Here is a 20,728-nt window from a genome sequence, read left to right as displayed (position 1 = left end):
TTGAACCCTAAGTTCTTGAAATGTGGGTCTAATAGCATTGCAAGTGCCATGTGTTTTATGTCCTCTACTAAAACAATCCTAGTTTGGATCCTCTGAAGAAGATTATCTTCAAACTTTTCACAGGGTCACAAGATTTGCTACTATGATGATGGTGGAATGCACTGTGTAGTACTTTACTCATCGGAAAAACCTTTGAAAGGGAAACATGTTTTTCTGATGATATTTCGCGTGTGAGAAATTCAAACAGTGGCAGTAATGAAAGCACATGTGACACTATTTCCCATTCTTGTGGATTCAGACCTCCTGGTGCATGTGAAAAACAGGATAAGGTCACAGCGATACATTGTTTCTGCTCATAAATTTGCAAAAACTTTGAAAACATGCTGTTCCAACGAGTTTCCACTTCCTGAATCAGTTTATGGCATGGTTTATCCAGTTACAGCTGAAGAGCTTCAAGTTTTCCTTTCACATAACAACTGGATTTAAAAAGTCAATGATACAGCGAGCCTTCTCCCTGATCTTCTCTATTTCGGGAACTGCAGACATTGCTTGCTTCACTACAAAATTCAGAGCATGAGCGAAACATGGCAATTGTTGAACGTTCGTGATGCTTCTGACAGCAGCCTTCATGTTCGCAGCATTGTCTGTTACGATATTCATGACATTGGCATTTAACTGCCATTCATTCATTCATTAGAGATGAGGTCTAAACACTTCTAAACCGCAAAGTTGTAAGTGACAAACTTTGCAAGGTCCATGTACTGTCTATAAAATGGCATGTTACAGCTAAGTATGCCTCAGTGTTTGAAGATGTCCACATGCCCACAGTTAGCGATACGTGTTCAATAGCAGCTATCTCCATCTCAATTTCTTTCCTTCTGTGGCCGTAAGCTTCCTCCATCATTTGACGCAGCCTCTTCCTCGTTGTAATATTATACCGCGGATAAAATTGTTGCACAAAATCTCGAAAATCTGTATCGTCAACTATCGAAAAGGGCTGATGATCTCTCGTTATCATACAAAATAATGCTTTTTCAAGTTCCCTTTGCCTCGGAGAAGTATCTGAAATAAAATTAACATTATTAAGAAAGATATAAATAGTACACTAGAATTTGTTTCGTCTTTTTATTCGACTTCCTTGATATTTCTTAACTAAAATATTTCGTGGTACACTTCAGTCGCAATTCAAATGATCCATAACAACATTCCAGTGACAGTAGCTTGCCATTAGATTGTGAAAGGCTGAGTAATTCATGGAATTTAATAGCACTGCGGTTAATACAAACTCTGTAAGTAAGGGTTAGAATAGACTCATGGTATTTTCTGCCTGCCACAAGTTTTGACTAAAAGGGACAACAGGAACTCATGTCTTGTGTACAGGGAAGTGACATATCCTAGGCCCGGGTGGGTTTGCAATATTCTTGCCCTGCTTTTGGGAGCATGCTCATTCTTTCTCTTTCTTGATGTCCTTCTTGGTGCCAGGCTGAGTGGCTCAGAGGCTTGAGGTGCTGGCCGTCTAATCCCAGCATGGCAGGTTCGATTCTGGCTCAGTCCAGTAGTATTTGAAGGTGCTCAAATATGTCAGCCTCGTGTCGGTAGATTTACCAGCAGGTAAAAAAACTCCAGCGGGACTACATTTCAACACATCCGCATCTCCAAAAACCGTAAAAGTAGTTAGTGGGACGTAAAGCCAATAATACATTTATTATTTCTTGGCCCTACTGTTTTTTCCTGCCCGATATTCCCAGCATTTTTAAAGCGAGGATGTAAGTGGTATTTATTTCCTGTTTGGGCTATGGCCTTAGCAATAAAGAACTCCATTTTTTATTTTCTTTAATAATAATGTTATTGAATTTACGTCCCACTAACTACTGTTTCGGTTTTCGGAGATATTTTCTTTAATCGTCAATTATTGATGGTTTCGTAATGTAATGCTTATGTAAGTAAAATCAGTATAAACAGTATACCTCAATATTAGAGTAATTTTGTAGACGCTGTCCAGGCAGATATTCTGAGCCCTTCACCATTTTAATGCGAGCAGCCATCAACTGTGATATTTATGAAAAGGGAGCCTATTAAGGATATTTTACCAGCAAATATCAACGTCGTTTAAGGTGGAGATGTCTCTCCCTCATTTGGAATTGTCTCATTCAACGAAGGACAAACATAATGAATTTTTAAGTGCCTTATCATCGTCAATGTATTATTACTGTCATTTTTTAAAATTATTTTATCACATCGTGTACATTTTAGTTTTTTGTCTGGAAGCTTTTCAAAGTAGTCCCAAGTCATTGTCATTCTGCCAGTCATCGTCTGCTCTGTCAGAAATAATAACAAGTTTGCATATTATTAATGAGAAAATAATAACTCTTAGTATATGGAAAACATGTTGACTGTCAGTACTTGAAAGTGATGATTAACAACATTAAGCCTGCAAAACACAACAAAGTTATAAAACAAAGATTTTCTGAAGAGTGAAAGAAATGTAAAATGCAAAGTTAAATATTAATTAAATAAATAGCATACCATAAAATTGCTTTTACCAATTTGTTGTTCATACTATGAGGAAGACTATTGAACAAATCCTTCTTCCCTGCACAGAGAACCTTGTGTTCAACACCCCACACACATAAATATACTGAGTGTAGTAATTTAATACAACAACTGGTCCATCAGAGTTCCGCATAGTCTATGTGGGGTGTCGCCTGACAGTTCGAACAGGTTCGATACCGCATCGAGCCTACGTAGGGTATCGGGCCGGCTCGAGCCTGCTCAAACTTGAGTATCATTCGCCCATCACTAGTGACAACACTTGGATCAACTCGAGTTGAAACTCAAAGGTGCGAGTTTCAACACACGTGCTACCGTTGAAAGATGTGGATGCCTGTCCACTTCCTGGATTTTAATTTTGTCTTCATTAGTAAGCAATATTAAGACTTTTTTCAGTATCCATAACTGGTCTGCACAATAATATGACCATGCTAGTCAACTTCACACGATTATGTTCCTAATCTGTACGTAGGTTATCACGTGACAAATATTCGGTACCCTTCACTGTATAACTTAACACAATAAATTACTAACTTCTGAATGGAATGCGGCATACAAGCACAAAGAGGCTTTCTGGGTTATTCAGCAATATCAGTGAAAACCGGAGAGCAACACTGAACTTATATGAGGCTAATGGCTTGCTTCCTGAAGGTGTAATTTACCCTGTAAAGATCAGGATTTCAAGGCCATTATTCATTTTCACGTAACTTTCTGCAACAGGCCTCCATTGGTGAATACTCTAATCTGTGTTCGAAATCACGTTCCCTTCACAAGAGATGACAAAGATCGTTTTCAGGGTTAGGAAAAATGTGATTGTACAAAGCGGTAATAGTGAAAATTTGTGATGCAGTAAGTGTGGTATTTTTATATAGCTTTTATACTAATATAAATGGTCCGTTATTGGACATTATATATTTTCCAGCTAACTCAATCCTGGTTACCAGCATTTTGCCCCTGTGTGCTAAGTTGGGTTTATCAGTTGGTACTTAGCACACCCACCAAGACGCATGGCTAGTGCTACCGTGGAGGCCACTGCGTAGGCTACTTGGAGCCACCGGCAGGGCCAATGCAGTATGAGAAACTTTGTCTCATTACCAAAAGTTGATGCCTGCTTGACCATCAAATTTACTCATTCGGGACAAATATTTCAGGTTCCCTATGGGAATCAACATCTATATCATAGCTTTTATACGATGTGAAACGGTAGTTCAAATTTACAGCATTCTAAATGAGAAATTGTCTTGATGATCTTGATTCCTTAATGAGGAAATCACTAACAAGATATCTCCGTATTTTCTTGCACGTTGTTAAGTATGGAAAGACTATTCCCATGTAAATTTATAGTGAATAGGTAATCATTACTTTACTGGTGCATGAAATTTGTTTTCATTACGTATAAAAGGTTAGGTTAGATAATGCAATTTGAATAAGTAAACCGAAACGTTTGTCACAGACCCCACTGGAGTGATACTAGCTCAATTTTTCAGAAAGAAATTGAAATTACAGGTTAAGGTTTCTCGGAATTAGAATATAACTAACAGGTAAGTCGCAGAATGGAAATCGGCAAAAACACAAGTTTTGAACAACCTGATTGCCGTTTCATACCAATTTTAATGTGTGTTGTTTTTCCTCCGACTTTTACGAACAATCGGATATAACGACAACCATTATAGGGAGTACATTTTTCGCCGTTTTGAATCCTCGCTATAACAGACTTCTACTGCATTTTAAGCAGTAAGGTAATTTTCTAAATAGAGAAGGTTGTTAGCCTAGTTTAGGGAACTTAAAAGGAAGCAGCTGTAGTAGTGTCAAGCCACAAAAAAGCACGAAGCTCTCCTAGGGAAATTTATAGAGTTAACGGGGCTAATTATGGCATACAGAAACTGTTCAAGCATGAGTTCTTGTTGAACCAACACTTTGCATAATTTCCCTTGAGTTTATGTGATATTCAACTTAGATTAGTCATTTGTGTCACCAAGAAACACTGTTCCAGGAGTCAAAAATGGCTATGTACTTCCTGGAACAGTGATTTTAATTACCAAGTGGCGCCCTAACACTAGTAAATATTGACATATTGTGAACATTGTACTAACCTGATGGACAGGTGAACTGATGAGCAACAATGCCGAGATTTGATGGACCGCTGTCAAGGCACCAGAAGTATTTCTTGCAATCTCGAGGATGTGGAAAGAATCCTTCATCCTTACACTTGAAATCTGAAAGGATAATTCAATACAATAATGTTTATGAACAGCATTTAAATTTCTTATTGGCAGGCACTTAAAAGGTTGATCGAAAACTGAAATAGCCTATCTGTCTTAAGTATCACTGTGATTAATTCCTCTACATGGCAATGTAATGGAATTGTTAAGTAAAGGGCAATAGTTAGCATTTCACCCTTTCAAATTAATTATTTCTCATAAGTCAACAGTGCTTTATTTGTGGAACAGGTGGGCATGCAGATGATAGATGTTGCAATTTCCCTCTTCGTTAAGGAAATGAAAATGAGTACAAAGAACAATAATAATAGTTTTCAACAAGATTTGTTTGTTTTAAATAGAGATACTTATCTACTGTTACAATATCTAACTAAAATGTCAGGTAACGAGTCTGCCAGAAACGTGGAATTTAGGGAATCATTCGTTCCCTCAACAAAGTGAAATATCCTTTGCTTATTACTACTTACACCGGGAGAATCTGACAAAATGGCTCAGATTATTAGAAACATACATAAAGCATCATTATAGACCATTATGCCTTTCAGCATTTAGTCTGCAAGCGTCTGTGATTTTACTTAATGCCGCCACAATCCTCTATTTGCAACTAGTGCTGTGGCCTCATTTAGTTCTATATCTGTTATCTTTAAATCGTTAGAAACTGAGTCTAACCATCATCATCTTGGTCTCCCTCTGCTTCTCTTACCCTCCATAACAGAGCGCATTATCGTCCTAGGTAACCTATCCTCCTCCTTTCGCCTCATATGACCCAGCACTGAAGCTGGTTTATGTGCACAGATTCATCCTTTGAGTTCATTTCTAACTTAGCCTTTATCTCCTCATTCCAGGTACCCTCCTGCCATTGTCCCCACCTGTTTTTACCAGCAATCAGTCTTGCTACTTTCATGTCTGTTACTTCTAACGTATGAATAAGATATCCTGAGTCCACCCAGCTTTCGATCCTGTAAAGCAAAGTTGGTCTGAAAACAGACCGATGTAAAGATAGTTTTGACAGGGAGCTGACTTCCTTCTTACAGAATGCTGTTGATCACAACTGCGAGCTCAATGCATTAGTTTACGACACCTTGATTCAATCTCACTTACTATATTACCATCCTGGGAGAACACACATCCGAAATACTTGAAATTATCCACCAGTTCCAACTTTGTATCACCTCTCTGACATTCAATTCTCTTGGAATTCTTACCTACTGACATCAATTTAGTCCTCAAAAGGCCAATTTTAATACCATAGTCTACTCATTGCACCTATTTTCAACTTCCAGGATATTAGACTGCAGGCTTTCGGCACAATCTGCCTTAATGGCAAAGTCATCAGCATAGGCCAGACTGCTTACTACATTTCCACCTAATTGAATCCCTCCCTGCCACTTTATACTTTTCAGCAGATGATCCATGTAAACTACGAACAACAAGGGTGAAAGATTACAGCCTTGCAGATGCCTGTAAGAACCCTGAACCAAAAACTCATTCTACCATCAATTCTTACTGCAGCCAAATTGCCAACATAAATGCCTTCGATTGATTTTAATAATATGCCCTTAATCCCATAGTCCCCCAGCATGGTGAACACCTTTTCTCTCGGTACCCTGTCATAAGCTTTCTCTAGATCCACGAAACATAAACATGTCTATTCCTCTCATAGCATTTTTCAATTACTTGTCACATACTTAAAATATGATGCTGACAACTCTTCTGTTGTCTGAAACCACAATGGTTTTCAACCAACTTCCTCTCAACCACTGATCGCACCCTCCCTTCCAAGATGCCAGTGAATACTTTGACTGGTATACTAATCAATGAGATACCTCGATAGTTGTTGCAATCCTTCCTGTTCCCTTGCTTGCATATAGGTGCAATTACTGCTTTTGTCCAATCTGAAGGTACCTTACCAACACTCCATGCTAATCTTATTACTCTATGAAGCCATTTCATTCCTGCCTTCCCACTATACTTCACCATTTCGGGTCTAATTTCATCTATTCTTGCTGCTTTATGAAAATGGAGTTTATTTACTACCTTTTCCAGTTCCGCAAGCTTAATTTCGCCAACATCAGTTTCCTCCTCCTGACGAGCTCCATTGTTTGTGACACCACCAGGAAGATTTCCTTTTACGCTGAGATGATTTTCAAAATATTCCCTCAACCTGTCCAGTGATTCCCTGGGATCTATTATTATTTCACCTGAGTTACACTAAGCACTGTTCATTTCCATTTTACCTCCCTTCTGAAGATTCCTTATTACTGTCCAGCGAGGTTTCCCTGCTGCTTGACATAGCCTTTCCTGGTTAATACAAAATTCTTCCCACAACTTCTTTTTGGATTCAACATCTATTTGTTTTGCTCTGTTTCTTTCAACTACGTACAAATTCCTGTCTGACTCGGCCCTTGTTTGGAGTCATTTTTGATAAGCCTTCTTTTTAGGTTTACAATCTGCTCTCACTTCATCATTCCACCAAGATGTTTGCTTTTCCCCATGTTTACACACAGTTGTTCTTAGGCATTCCCTTGCTGTTTCTACTACAGCACCCCTGTGTGTCACCCATTCTCTTTCTATATTCTGAACCTGCTTACTGTCCACTGTTCGGAGCTTGTCACTAATCGTATCCGTATACTTCTGTCTAATTTCCTCGTCCTGGAGATTTTCTACCCTTATTCGTTTGCAGTCTGATTTCACTTTCTCTATCCTAGGTCTAGAGATACTTAGTTCACTACAGATCAGATAGTGGTCTGTATCATCGAAAGTTCCCGGAAAACCTGTACATTCCTAACAGATTTCCTTATTTTGAAGTCGGTTAAGATTATAGTCTATTATGGATCTGGTTCCCCTATCCTCCTACATGTAGCAGTGTATAGCCTGATGCTTGAGGAATGTATTCGTAACTGCTAAACCTGTATTAGCACAGAAGTCCAGCAAACGCTTCCCATTCCTATTAACCCTACCTTTCCTCTCACTCTTGACCTTCAGTTCAGTTGAGTTTTGACAACAGTGGAAGCGATATGTGTGTAATTATTTCGAGCAAACTCTTGGAACCCGAAGTTGGTTGACAAAATCAACCGCGCGCCTGGTCATGTAAGTAAAATTTATTTCTTTTAAATTGTCAAAAACAACCAGCGCGCTATTTTACGCCGTAATTCCTTGAACTGTCAGTCTTTCACCACCTCGCAACTAATACCTTTCCTCTCACTCTTGACCTTCAGTTCAGTTGAGTTTTGACAACAGTGGAAGCGATATGTGTGTAATTATTTCGAGCAAACTCTTGGAACCCGAAGTTGGTTGACAAAATCAACCGCGCGCCTGGTCATGTAAGTAAAATTTATTTCTTTAAAATTTCCTCTCCTCTGTACTTTTCGAGTAATTAGGCAAAGTCAGGTGTAATTACATGTATTATATTTCTATTTTAGGTATCGTTTTGTCAATGACGAAAACATACCTGATATTTTGAGCCAGTTGTCCGATGAAATAGAGGACTCTGCCTCGAATTTTTTGGATGGGGAGGAGGAAATTATAAACATATCGGATCAGGATCATAACAGTGATACAGAGCAGGAGGCCGATTCGGACAGTGAGATCTATGAAGACAATAACGAAAGGGAATTTATCTTCAGGAAAGATGGAGGAACAATGTGGTCCATGGTGGACTTTTCAAATCCTAGTTCGAGGGTAAAAGCAAGGATTATTGTAAAAGTACTGCCAGGACCGAAAGGGGAGATGAGGAAGGTATCAACAGAAACTGACTGTTTCATGCAGTTGATAAACGCTGAGATTGTTGATGAACTATTTTACTGGCCTAAATTGTACATTTCAAGGAAGCGAGAGGAAGTGAATTACAGCCGTGAGTGCGATGCTAAATTTGTGAACCGCAGTGACATTATGGCATTACTCGGGGATAAGGTGTTAAAGATTTCTTGGACATGGCAACAAAGTTTATTTTTCATTAAGTTGTTTCTTTGCTATTGTATCTGATCATATCATTATATAATTGTGCAAATATTAAAATATGACCATTATTTTAATTAAATTGTGTATCTACTGCTTAACTCATTTTAAATAGGCGCAGTATTCATGTCCCTATTGGAATTAGTTCACGTGTTCAAGATTATCCATTTTAAGTACATTCATATTAATCACTAATACAAGTATTTAATTTTATTTGGAGAATAAGATTGAATAAAAAGATAAAATGCCCTTAAATGAAATGTTTATGCCGTTGGAAGCCTGTAAACAACTGAAAAAGTAACTGGTTGACAAAGTCAACCGCGTGCCCGGTAGTGTGACAAAAATTGAGAAATCAACGGCAAGTTGACTACGACAAAACTTTGTTAACTCTATCTATCGCCCAGTAGATAATTCACACTCCAAAAACCATAAAAGTAGTTAGTGGGACGAAAAGCAAATAACATCATTAGATATTCCACAGACGATATTTACGACCATGTCTATAAGGTCATCATTAGACAATTCAGTGAAAAAATTTCCTTCCAGGAAAATATACGTTTGTACTTTTTGCTTGCAATGTGATACATCGCTGCAATATTCTATCCACATTTACAATCGAGTTTAAGTCACAACCAGATTCAATCGGCCTGCTGGTTCATTTCTTGGCATGGGAACTTACATCGAACATGTCACATCAGTCTGGCCAGCCAAGAAAATTATTCGAAGATTATATCGTATCTAATACGTGTAATACCATCACAGACGTATACGTCAATCAAGAACCTTCACATTCGATCCACGATTTTATCATTACTTCGCCTAGTGGGTGTAGCATACGTGAAACTCCAACTGTGGTCCTCTACATCCGGTGAGTGCAACCCACATTAGAGAGAGAAGCTTACACCTGCTGAATAAGAAAAACGTCTCATCCAGGTAGATCACACACCCATTACGTACAAAATATGCCAGCCAGCATGAAGAAAGTGTATACAGTAGATCGCACCATACATAGAGTAAAACCTTTTGTGAAGTCCGCTGTCAGTTGCTGACAGTGAAAGCTATCACGAGTATAAAAACAAGTCTTCAGCAGCTTGGATTTACCATACACCATGAATTTGATTCTGGAGGTGACAAACCCGATCGATTTGCGGGAAGGTGTCGTAAGAATTGAACATAATTTCTATCAACCTTTTTACTCAAGATCTGAATAGTAAATACGGAATTCCTATTGTCAGAAATCAACAAGATATTTACACCCTACCGCATGAGAGCGGCAGCCCTACTGCATGAGAGCGGCAGCTCATGAAAGTGGACAGGACTATAGCTACATCGACTTTGATTAACCACACACTAACCTTCCTACTTTACGAGATGCATCTGGGCAGACTTGAAACGTTGGTACTACAAGTGCTATGAAACTTTATGTTTTGTACAGGAATGAAGCAAGCAAAGCCCTTCATACGGTAGATTGGTGTCCCAAGTCTACAAACGCGTGTACATGATTAATACCGACGGCACATTTATTTATATTATTTTAATTATGAAACATGTCTGTAACGGAGGTGCACTCCAATTACAACAGACATTACTTAATATATTATAATAGGTAATCCAAATTTAGAAAAAATCACCAAAATAGATTTTTAAAATTATAATAACAAAAAATAACAAGAAATAACATTAGGTTATCAAAATTTTTATATATACAGACCAGAATTAGATTCTATCTACGTTGCAATTACTGGCTACTGAGAAATAGCTAAATATTTATGTGCAGGCATGGGTATATACTGACAGGTCAGGTGAATGATTAATAGTGTAGAAGTAAAATCTCGAAGTTTTCAGACAACTGATGTCTGTCTGTGTAATTGACAAAGATATTGTATAATGAATACAATTTCCATTTTATAGATTTGATTTTTGTGAAGATAGATGAAGTATATCCACTGAAGTAGTTCAATAAACAGTTTCTGATGTCTGGTAGGAACACGGAGAGATCTATATCATGGGGTTTGAATGAGTTATTAAACACAGTACACATACTTAATAATGGTAAATTTTTATGATTTAATGTTGGATAAGGAATTGTAAAAGTACATCCGGGTACGTAATTTGGATTTGCTTATGTTGAAATGCATTCTGTGTAGCAGATCACAACTATCTATAATGCTATTTATAAATTTGTGCAGAAACAGTTGTTTATATAATTCTCAGCAAACGTTTAATGAAATGTACCAAATTCTTCTAGTAACTGACTGTATGACATTCTCAACCTCAATGCTGAATGATTATGCTTCCTATAATAAATAAACCATAATAATTTCTTTTGAATTTTTCCAATTATATGTATATTGAAACGGGAATGCCGTGCAGACATTCTCAGCCCAAAGTATTTCTGAGACAACGCAAGCTAACACCCATGTAGGTGATTTGAAACTACTGCTATATGCACAGGGAACGGATATGACGGCGAGTCATGCGGGTGCTCGCTGCTCTGAGCTTGCCAAGGACAAATGATGTCACAATAGAACCTTCTATATATTCTATGTCACTATCTCTTGAATGAAACGTGATATAAAATTTCTGACTACACCATCACGTAGCCCAGTATCGAATATGGTGATATACCAAGTTTTAAGAAGATCGGCGGCGAGATAGCCGAGTAATTAGAAGTTAGATTTACATAAATTTCGAAGCCCGTGATCCGACCTTCACGTATAAAAGAGGGCCACGAGGTCGGTAGTAAATGAGTATCTTCATGTTGTTCCAGCCATCTCATGTACGGACCAACTGTGGGACTTTGATTCTACATCATTACTCTGCCCGGCAAAACACCGATGTTCTACGCACAAAGTACGAATGCTCAGTAAATTTTCTAAGTCCAAGGTGCGAAGGTGGAACTCTAAATTTCAAGTATGAGAAGAGATGTTTAAAATATTACAAGTCATTTATAATGATAGACTAATATTTAACTGTGACACGAGTGTGACAGGATTTGTCTCATGAAGGTACCACTCATCCTTATCTGAAACTCATTCTACGAACAGATATTCGCGAAGTGACTCACGAGAACTCAGTTCTTTTTCTGAAAGACTGTGCTTCGTAAGAAAATGTAGTTGTTCTCGTAAAGACTGTGAATTCAAATTATTTTGTTTGAGTAACGCTCCAAATGTGCATTTACAAAACTGTTCTTTATTTTCTGAAAACTGTGCCTTATCATATATGAATTGATTGCGCTTCAGTGTTGGAACTTCGTCTCTTGCGTTAGACTATATCTTAACTTACCTTCATGACTGTGCTCAGTGAATGAATTGTTTATTTCCGTAAGAACTGTTCTCTTTCAGACTGTGTTTCCGTACGGGATCTTAATTTTTTTTGTACTTCTAAAGACTGTGCTAAATGAAAGAACTGTTTTAATTTTGAATGAGTATTCTCAATGAAAGAACTGTGTTAGTTTTATGATATTGTGCCTTGAAAGACTGTGTGCTTTAGGAAACTTCAAAAGACGGTGTATCGAGAAAGGACTTTGCTTTCTTTCATTCGATCTTGTCTTAGCGATCGTTCTCATTTCACAAATAGTGCTGTAGTATGTTAATGGGACTGTACTTCATTATGACGCTTGTCATACTTTCAAGTGTTCAATAAAACTAAGTCTCAATAACATTCTTTGAATTCCATTAGACTGTGCTTAGAAAAATAACAGTGTTAACCTTAGTGATGGAGAAGGTTACGAACTGTGTTTTTCACACTACTCCATTCATTTCTATTTTTCCAACAAATGAATCAGACAGTTACTATTTCACTTTTGAACTATGTTAATTTACCTTTCATCGTAGATTGTAAAACTGATTTAATCTCTTCGATAAAGGCATCACTTGAAACTTATTTAAGTGTGCTAAAGTTTACGAACAGTGGAACTCGTAACTCGTATGAACAGTGGTACACAATTATCTCCAGTGAAGTGCTGTAAGGAAGTGTCGTTCAGATTTTATTGACGTTCTGTTCGGTGTTACATGCTTCTTTACTTCCTTCATGGGACTTAAGTGAAATTCAATCATTAACTATACATTCCACGCTGCACTTCACCTGTCATCAGACTCCTTGGTTCGAGCGCCTCTACCAGAACTTCCAGGGCCGTTGACCACCAAGGGATTACGCGGTTCCATGGTGCAGAGAGGTGTTCAATGGTGAGGGGAAGGAGCTCGTCATCCTCGATGCTTTGAAAATACAGTTGTCCGGTTTTGAAACTAAAATGAATGAATGTCCGCTTTTGATACAGATGTGATGGTAGGTATCAATTTTTATGAAAGTTACTCTAAATCATTCGTTCAAAAATGTCCACCTTTGATGTTAAGTCACTCATTTACTATCATACTAACATTAAAGAAGTATTATACAGACCACACACCAGCAGCCTAGTGGTATAGTAGGTCTCCCCTCGTAAGCAGCAACTGCCGGTAGCGTAGCAGCATAGTGCCGCCCGACACTGCTATATGGTCGCCGTGATTAAACACAGCCCAAAAGCAGCTCGTAGTTATAGATACAACCAGAAAAGAGCTCCGCTGGTCACGGATGTTTAATCATGTTCTTCTCTCGTTTGGTGATTAAAACACAGTGAAACCACAGACGAGACAGGTTTAGACTTGCATCACCACTCCAAAAATCAGCTTTTATGAACTTGCACTGGAATCGTGATCAGCTCTCAGCTAGTGATTAAAAACACAGCCAAAACACAGAGGTGAATGAATTTTAAAATGTCACTTTTTGTATTGAAAAGAAGGATAATAAAAGACTTTTTATTTGTAAAGTGATAATCGTCAATATGGAATGAGATTTATAACATGCGATTAAAAAATGTCTACACCTAAGGTACTTTGTAAAAGGAAGGTGGTGCAGTCAGTTTCAAAGTTAAACATGCGATTAAAAAATGTCTACACCTAAGGTACATTGTAGAAGGAAGGTGGTGCAGTCAGTTTCAAAGTTAGTTAATTCTCTCTTTGTCTTCTCTCACATTATTATAAAACTGAACCTACAATATATATTTCAGAAAGTACCTTAGGTTCAAATGTTTTTAATTTAACTAACCACTTGGTTGAGCGCATTCACTCTGCATGTTTACAAATTGAGTTTCGTGACCTTGCAGGTTGGTTGGATGGATCCTCATATCCGTCTACTCTCCATGTGTAGGTGTACAAACTGAGTTTCATGAACCTGCAGGTTGGTTGGGTCCTCACATAATGAGCCGCTAGATAATGCTCTAGACAGACTACCAATCTATAATGGAAAAATCCCTAACTTTCAGCAATATACCTGAAGGAGAAGCCGCCATCTTTACAAAATCAAAAACTGAATACACTTGAAAAATTAGCTTAAGTTAGGGAAAGGCAGCTGGTGAGGATTGGGGAGTTGGGTTAGTTTAGCTCAGGTTATGGAAGGGCAGCCAGTGAAAACTGAAGAGTTAGGTTATATTATGTTAGGGTGGGACAGCCAGACAGGACTGAGGAGTTACTGTAGGTTAGGTTAGGTTGTGAGTGGCTGCCATCTTGTGCATTATTCCCTGGTCCAGCTTCTACCCATACCTCCTCAGATACCTCAGCTGAATCAATATTCCGTATCCACTCAAGTAAAGAACTACATGAGTAAATGTACCTTGCGTGTGAGCAGTCTGAAAATATTCAGCTATGAGTCGAACTATCCGTGACCACTTGGCTTAGGGAATAATGTAGAAACATGCCATAGATATCGGTCAGGCTAAATGTATGTGAAGACTTCTACCTATGTAGATCCTTTGCCAGTCTTTGTTGTTTTTCATCAAAGGAATGCTGCCTTCTGCCAGTCACACAGACATGCACATTATGGTTCAGCGCAACTAAAAAACTGCAAATCATTTCAATCACGCGTAACTTCTTTAGATTCCTCTGTGTTGTTACCACCCCCTGAGTTCTCTGAAGAAGGGCAAAGGAAATCAAGGGGGATGACTATGGACATGTTATATGGACAAAAGAACCCTTCTGAATATTTCATTCCTGTGAGCATTGTTAGCTACGCTTGGGAAAATCCAAATTCTTCCATTTAACTATCTGTGACCACTTGCCTCACGGTATAATGTAGAAATATGTCAAGACATTCGTCCGGCTAAATGTTTGTGATGAATGTTTTAGACTTCTCTCTATGTAGATCCTTTGTTGTTTTCCAACGAAGGAATGGTGCCTTCTGCCAATCACCACAGACATGCACATTACAGTTCACTGCAACTTAAAGACCGTGAATTATTTCAATCACGTGTAACTTCTTTAGATTCCTTCTTTAGTTAGATAGATAGGGCACATAGTGCATAGAGCGAAAAATGGATCAGTCTGGAGGAAAATAAACAGTACGGTAAACATGTGGCGCTCTAGTGAACGTGTATTTCCCAGATACGTAAATTTGATGGGCAATGTACAGTTTACAGGCATGAACACTAATAATAGCTAGGTGAATCTCTTAACAGAACATAACCTTAAACATGTGGTGCTCTCATGAACATATATTTCCCATATACATAAATTTGAAGGGCAATGTAACAGTTTACAGGCATGAACACTAATAATAACTGAGTGAATCTCTTGATAAAACATAATCAGCACTCACCACTTCCTGGATCTGGGGTAGTGGGAGGCTCTGGCGTATTCCATACGGGAGTGGTCGATGTTGGAGCTGGTGTTGTAGTGGTTGTGGTAGTTGTTGTAGTGGTGGTAGTTGTCGATTTGGTGGTTGAGGTCCTATTCCTCTGACGGGATCTGGACTTGGAGCTGGGTCGGCGATTTCTGCGGCCTGATGACGAGGTGGTTCCTTTGTTTTTGGGTCTCTCCTCTACCTCCACGGCAGGATCTTCCTCCTCTTTGACTGCAGGACGGGGTCGAGGGTGACTTCGGGGCTTAGACACCCGCTTGGTGCTTGGGACCACATCGTTAGAGCTTCTGTACAAAACATAGAGATTAAGATGGATTCTTCAAAATATACTAGGAGAGTTTTTAAAAAATCAGTTCAAAATTTTGATTTTGCTAATGTAAATTTGTTAAGAATCGCAATAGAATACTTGAAAAATGTGGACCCAATATCGAAACCGCTTAACACAAAAAAAGAAGAAACATCATTTTGAAGGTCAATGTATTATTATTTTTAAAATATTGACTAACACTAATTGTAAATCCTCATTTACTTCAGAAACTGCAACTAAAAGTATTTCTTGAGAGTCTGATTTTGAGTATTACTTCTTTCCAAATTTGTAATATTCTCATTAGAATTGAGAATCGTCAACACCCTCTGGACTTTAACATAGAGATCTCTCGATATTAGCTACACCAGAAAGCCAGCTCGATATGTTGTAGTAGTTACTGGTCAGTACCACATCCAGTAATCCTAACCGTTAAACAGGAAAAGGAAAACTGCCCAAATTGTTGAAGAAATTTGAAGGGCAATGTACAGTTTACAGGCATGAACACTAATAATAGCTGAGTGAATGGGATATGTGTGACACTAATGTTTAAGGTTCAACAATAAGAATAGGACTAAACAGACCCAAAAGTAAGCTTGAAATTCATAGAGGATGAACAGAAACTCTCTGATTGGTGTCCATCCCTGTAATAAGTGATAGTGATGGTATATTTATACACTCATTATCTGTTTAGTTAATAATCTAAATAAACATTGATAAGAATATTTGGATTCATGATGGACAAAACTGAAAGATACAGTTCATCTGATAAACTAAAGGAGGCATTCTACATCGAGATTTGTCAAAATATGATAACAATTCCCTCTTCTTGCTACACATATCTGAACGTTGTATTGTCATCAGCTGCCTTTGGAGTGTATAAAACCTTGAGCCTTAACCAACAGGACTACTCAGCACAAGTAATATTTGAAAACCTACCTTGACGCTGAAGCCAGCAGCTCTTCCTTTCCAGCCTCAATAAGTGGATATGCCCGGCCATGACACTTTCCTCTGAAGTCGTCATTGTCGATTGCCCAGAACATGATGCCTCCCAGTCCATTCTCGCTCGCATACCGGGCCTGGAATTCCATCAATCAATCCATTTGAGAACATTCTGAGGTGACCAGATATTGGAATATTTTGACTTCTGTTATGTTATTTGAGAGTTAAGTTGCCTAGTATCTTAAAAGTATACAGAATTCTCCAGCATTTTATGCCATAGTAAGGTATGATCAAGATACGAGATGCAGCAAAAATAAACTAGAGAAAGAGGGGTAAAATACCCATGCACAGAAGTACATGTGCCCAAGTATAGGGTTTAGGCCTATCTGTTTAGTATTTACATAGCATATCACGGTAACCAAACGTTGACTTCATAGTTGCTTGTATGGGATCGGGAAGGATTCACAAAAAAAATTGTGTTTGTGAAGGAGTTAGTGTAGGTAGCCAATAAATGGTGAAACTCTACAACAAATTGGACCTGAAATATGAAGTTCTCACCAAAAAAAGGATATAACGGAACTATGAATATTAAGAAAAACTAATGTAAGAATGACATCAATCATGTGGCCTGCTAGCTAAAGATCCCTGAAATGAAATAATACAACGCAGAAAATCATTGTGATAGGTTTCACAGTTGTTCAGCAAATGAAAATAGCACTTCTTCGGTGATATCAGTTTTCGTCGCCATCTTCCTAGTTGTTATTACTGCTGTTACATCATTTTGGAGGCTAGGAAGATCTCTGATCATCGGTCATCTGTATTGTATGTGATTACAAACTGTCATATAACCTGCTGTACTGTGAGATCTGTTGAATTATGTGTACCATAACTAATTATTTGATCTGGGACTGAAGCCACTGAAGTATGTGATATGAAGCTTGAGCTATTATACTCTACTTGAAAGTGGAGAATTTAGAAAACGATCATGAGGATACTATAGGCTACTAAAGATTCTCGCTAATATGACCAGGAATTCAACCATGAATCTACGAGCAGTGCACCTTCCTAGTCCCATCAAGTGCGCAGCTTAATGAGAAAGGCCAGGAAGAGTCATTTTTAAATCAGAGTATGATCATAGTATATTAAGGTGGCATAATAATAATAATAATAATAATAATAATAATAATAATAATAATAATAATAATAATAATAATAATAATAATAATAATTTTATTTGAAGATACAGTGCACAAATTGTGCATTGAGTTGAGAACAAACTAGATTTACTGACATCACTCACTTTATAAGAAATAAATTTCAATACAATATATCAAGTAAATAATATTACATCAGTCTTAGGACTATTTTCAGCCACTTAGTGGCCATCTTCAGCCAAATAAAATTAAACAGATTATGTGATAACTAAAACATATGTATACCAGACAAAGACAATGTTGAAGGAATAATTATAACATTAAAATATACATATGAGTAATAACAAAAATTATGGTTATGATCTTCTTGTCATAATATGATGTCTTTAATTTGACTTAGAACCTCAGGCTTAGAAGTAAGTCTGGAAATGATAGCCAGAATTAGGAATGAATAACCATACAGAAAATAAATTAAAAAGGAGAAAACTGATTGATGAGACTCGCCTCTAACATCTGACGTAGAACAAGCCCTGACTTGTTGGAGGAAGCAGGCAAGCCATGTAAACAAAGAAGTGGATAGGGAACAAGCATTGACTTGTTGTAGGAAGCAGGCAATGTAAACAAAGGAGTAGATAAGGAGAGGAGGGGAGGAGGTAAAGAATTGATGGGAAGTGAAGGGGGTGGGAGGGGAGGGTCAGGAGGGGAGAGGAGAAGAAGAGAAGGGGTGTCTAAGGTGGGGCAGAAGGGTACGGAAAAAAAGACTGTTGCTGAGAGGGGAATTTAAAGATATTATAAAAGAAAGAATTATTTTTATCTGAGACCTGATTACTAAAGATAGGAATTAAAAGGTAAAATAAAATGTTTGATTTCTCTGAAATTTCATTTAGATTGAATTTAGGATTGAAAAACTGTTCCAGGTGGATAAAACAATTTTCCATAATATTGAGCAGGGGGCCTTTTTGTATAACTTTGAAATTTTCATGTCTTGGTTGATATTAGCGAACTTAAGGTTAGTATCACCCATGTGCTGTCCCATGGCTGAAATTCTGTTATAGTTCAGGGCATTAACATGCTCTAAGTATGTTGTATGGAGGCTCCTACCTGTTTGACGGACATAAGATGTGTTACAATTATTACAATCGAGTCTATAAATACCTGACTTGGTGAACTTATTGCTATGGTTAGTGTAATTGGTATTGTGTAAAATATCTGTGTTTCTGTTACAAGTTTTGAAGGCTCTTTTGACATCATGCTTTTTAAATATGTTTGTGATTTGGTAGACTTGTTTATTATTGAATGTGAAAGTAGATAAAATGTTGTTGTGAGTTTTTCTTTTGTTAAGGTGGTTGAAGGTTGGTGTGTATGTTTATTAATGATTTTCTCTATAAGGGAGCTCTTGTAGCCATTAAATTTTGCTATACTGCGAGTGGTGATTAATTCATTTTTAAGTTCTTTTTTTAGACAGCGGGATGCTAAAAGTGCGGTGTACCATACTATGGTATGCTGCACATTTATGGGCATGTAGCCGTATGGAATCTTGATGGATTGTGTTAATGGTTTGCGTTGATTTTCAAAAAATATTGTAGCTCAATGAACCAGGTTGTCTGATGATTGTCAGATCTAAATAACTGATTTTTTTATCGTTCTCTGATTCTAGTGTAAACTCACATTTACAAAAGATTCACGATTTGCCCAAGTGAGTACATGGATCGGCTGCATTGTATGCATAATTTACATACGCAAGATTCACCTGGGTCATGGAAGTACTCAATATTACACAGCTTATGGCGGTAACCATGTACCGCCATCTGGTTAACAAAGTGACGCAGGACTTGGTTAGTGTTTTTCATTGCCCTATTCATCATGGCCTCCGTTCTATAAAAGTCGATTCAGATTTCCTCTCTTTTCTTCACTCTGTCCTGCATTAGTTTCTTCCAGGCATCTGAAGGTCCTCGATGAAGAAGGTCTCCTTGGCAAGTTCATATGCTAGTCGAGATTTTGCACATTTCAGTATTCCCAGGGTAGCTTTCAGAAAATGCGACTTGGCTCCTTTGAATGTTATCAAGTCCGCCATAGTCAGTTTCTCCCAGATGATTTCCAGCCCGTATATGGTGATGGGAGCTGTTTTCATGTCAAATAATTTCATAGCGGTCCCAGTAAAAGCTTCGTGATTGTTTTAATATCATATATGGCTTTGGTTGCCGCCATTGCTTGAGACTTTATGTGGGCTCTGTAGACTCTAGCTATTGTTTGGAATGTCAGTCCAAGATATGTCAATGTATTTGCTGACTTGAGGGAGAGGGAGAGTTGATTTTTACAGTTTTCTCAGTGTTGATTTTCATCTTGTTTTCCTGTGCACAGATTGTCAATGGCTTTTTGCAATTCAGGTAGGGATTATTATTTATAAGTTATTATGATTGATAAGGTAGGGAACTCGAACCAATGACCATATGATCTGCATATGTTAACATTTACTGTTCCAAGCTTAATTGCCATCACCACATCGTACGTTGCTATTTTAAAGAGCAGGGGCTGAGTGGGTCGCCTTGCAGTACTCCATTAGTTTGCATTATCAAATTCAAAGTTGTAATGCAGTCATCAATTTGTAGGTAGTTAGTCATCAGAATGTTGCTAATGAGTTTCATGAGTATGTTGTCTTCGCCCATTATGGCTTCCAGTTTTGCAATTATTAACGGCCTGCTTAGCGTGTCAAAGTTTTGCATAATCAACAAACGTTACAGGAAATTTGCCTCTTTGATGTCGTAAAGTTTCTTCGATGTCACTGATCAGGTTGTTAATGGCATGGAGGGTACTCCGACCTTTGCGGAATCCAAACTGTTCATCTGGGATTTTATGGTCAACTGCTCCCTGTAATCCTTTTGTGGTAAGTTTTGTCAAAACCTTCAACATGTTCTTTTCCAAAGCTATCC

At 37.9% G+C, this 20,728-nt stretch overlaps 1 protein-coding gene across 1 annotated transcript in view; it reads right to left on the bottom strand.

Annotated features, from left to right (window-relative positions):
- The window catches only part of Cht6 (Chitinase 6), a 526,853-nt gene that overhangs the window by 121,001 nt on the left and 385,124 nt on the right, over positions 1–20,728 (bottom strand). Inside the window, exons 9-11 of the mRNA XM_068226058.1 lie at positions 16,642–16,781; positions 15,357–15,685; positions 4,644–4,766 (exon numbers count right to left, since the gene is read on the bottom strand). Coding sequence (XP_068082159.1) covers positions 4,644–4,766; positions 15,357–15,685; positions 16,642–16,781 — 592 coding nt within the window. The remainder of the gene's footprint in view (positions 1–4,643; positions 4,767–15,356; positions 15,686–16,641; positions 16,782–20,728) is intronic.

This window comes from Anabrus simplex, chromosome 2 (genome assembly GCF_040414725.1).
Source record: "Anabrus simplex isolate iqAnaSimp1 chromosome 2, ASM4041472v1, whole genome shotgun sequence".
NCBI classification, from domain to species: Eukaryota; Metazoa; Arthropoda; class Insecta; order Orthoptera; family Tettigoniidae; genus Anabrus; species Anabrus simplex.
Note: the sequence above shows the minus strand (reverse complement) of the source record. Positions and strands in the feature narration are given on the sequence as shown.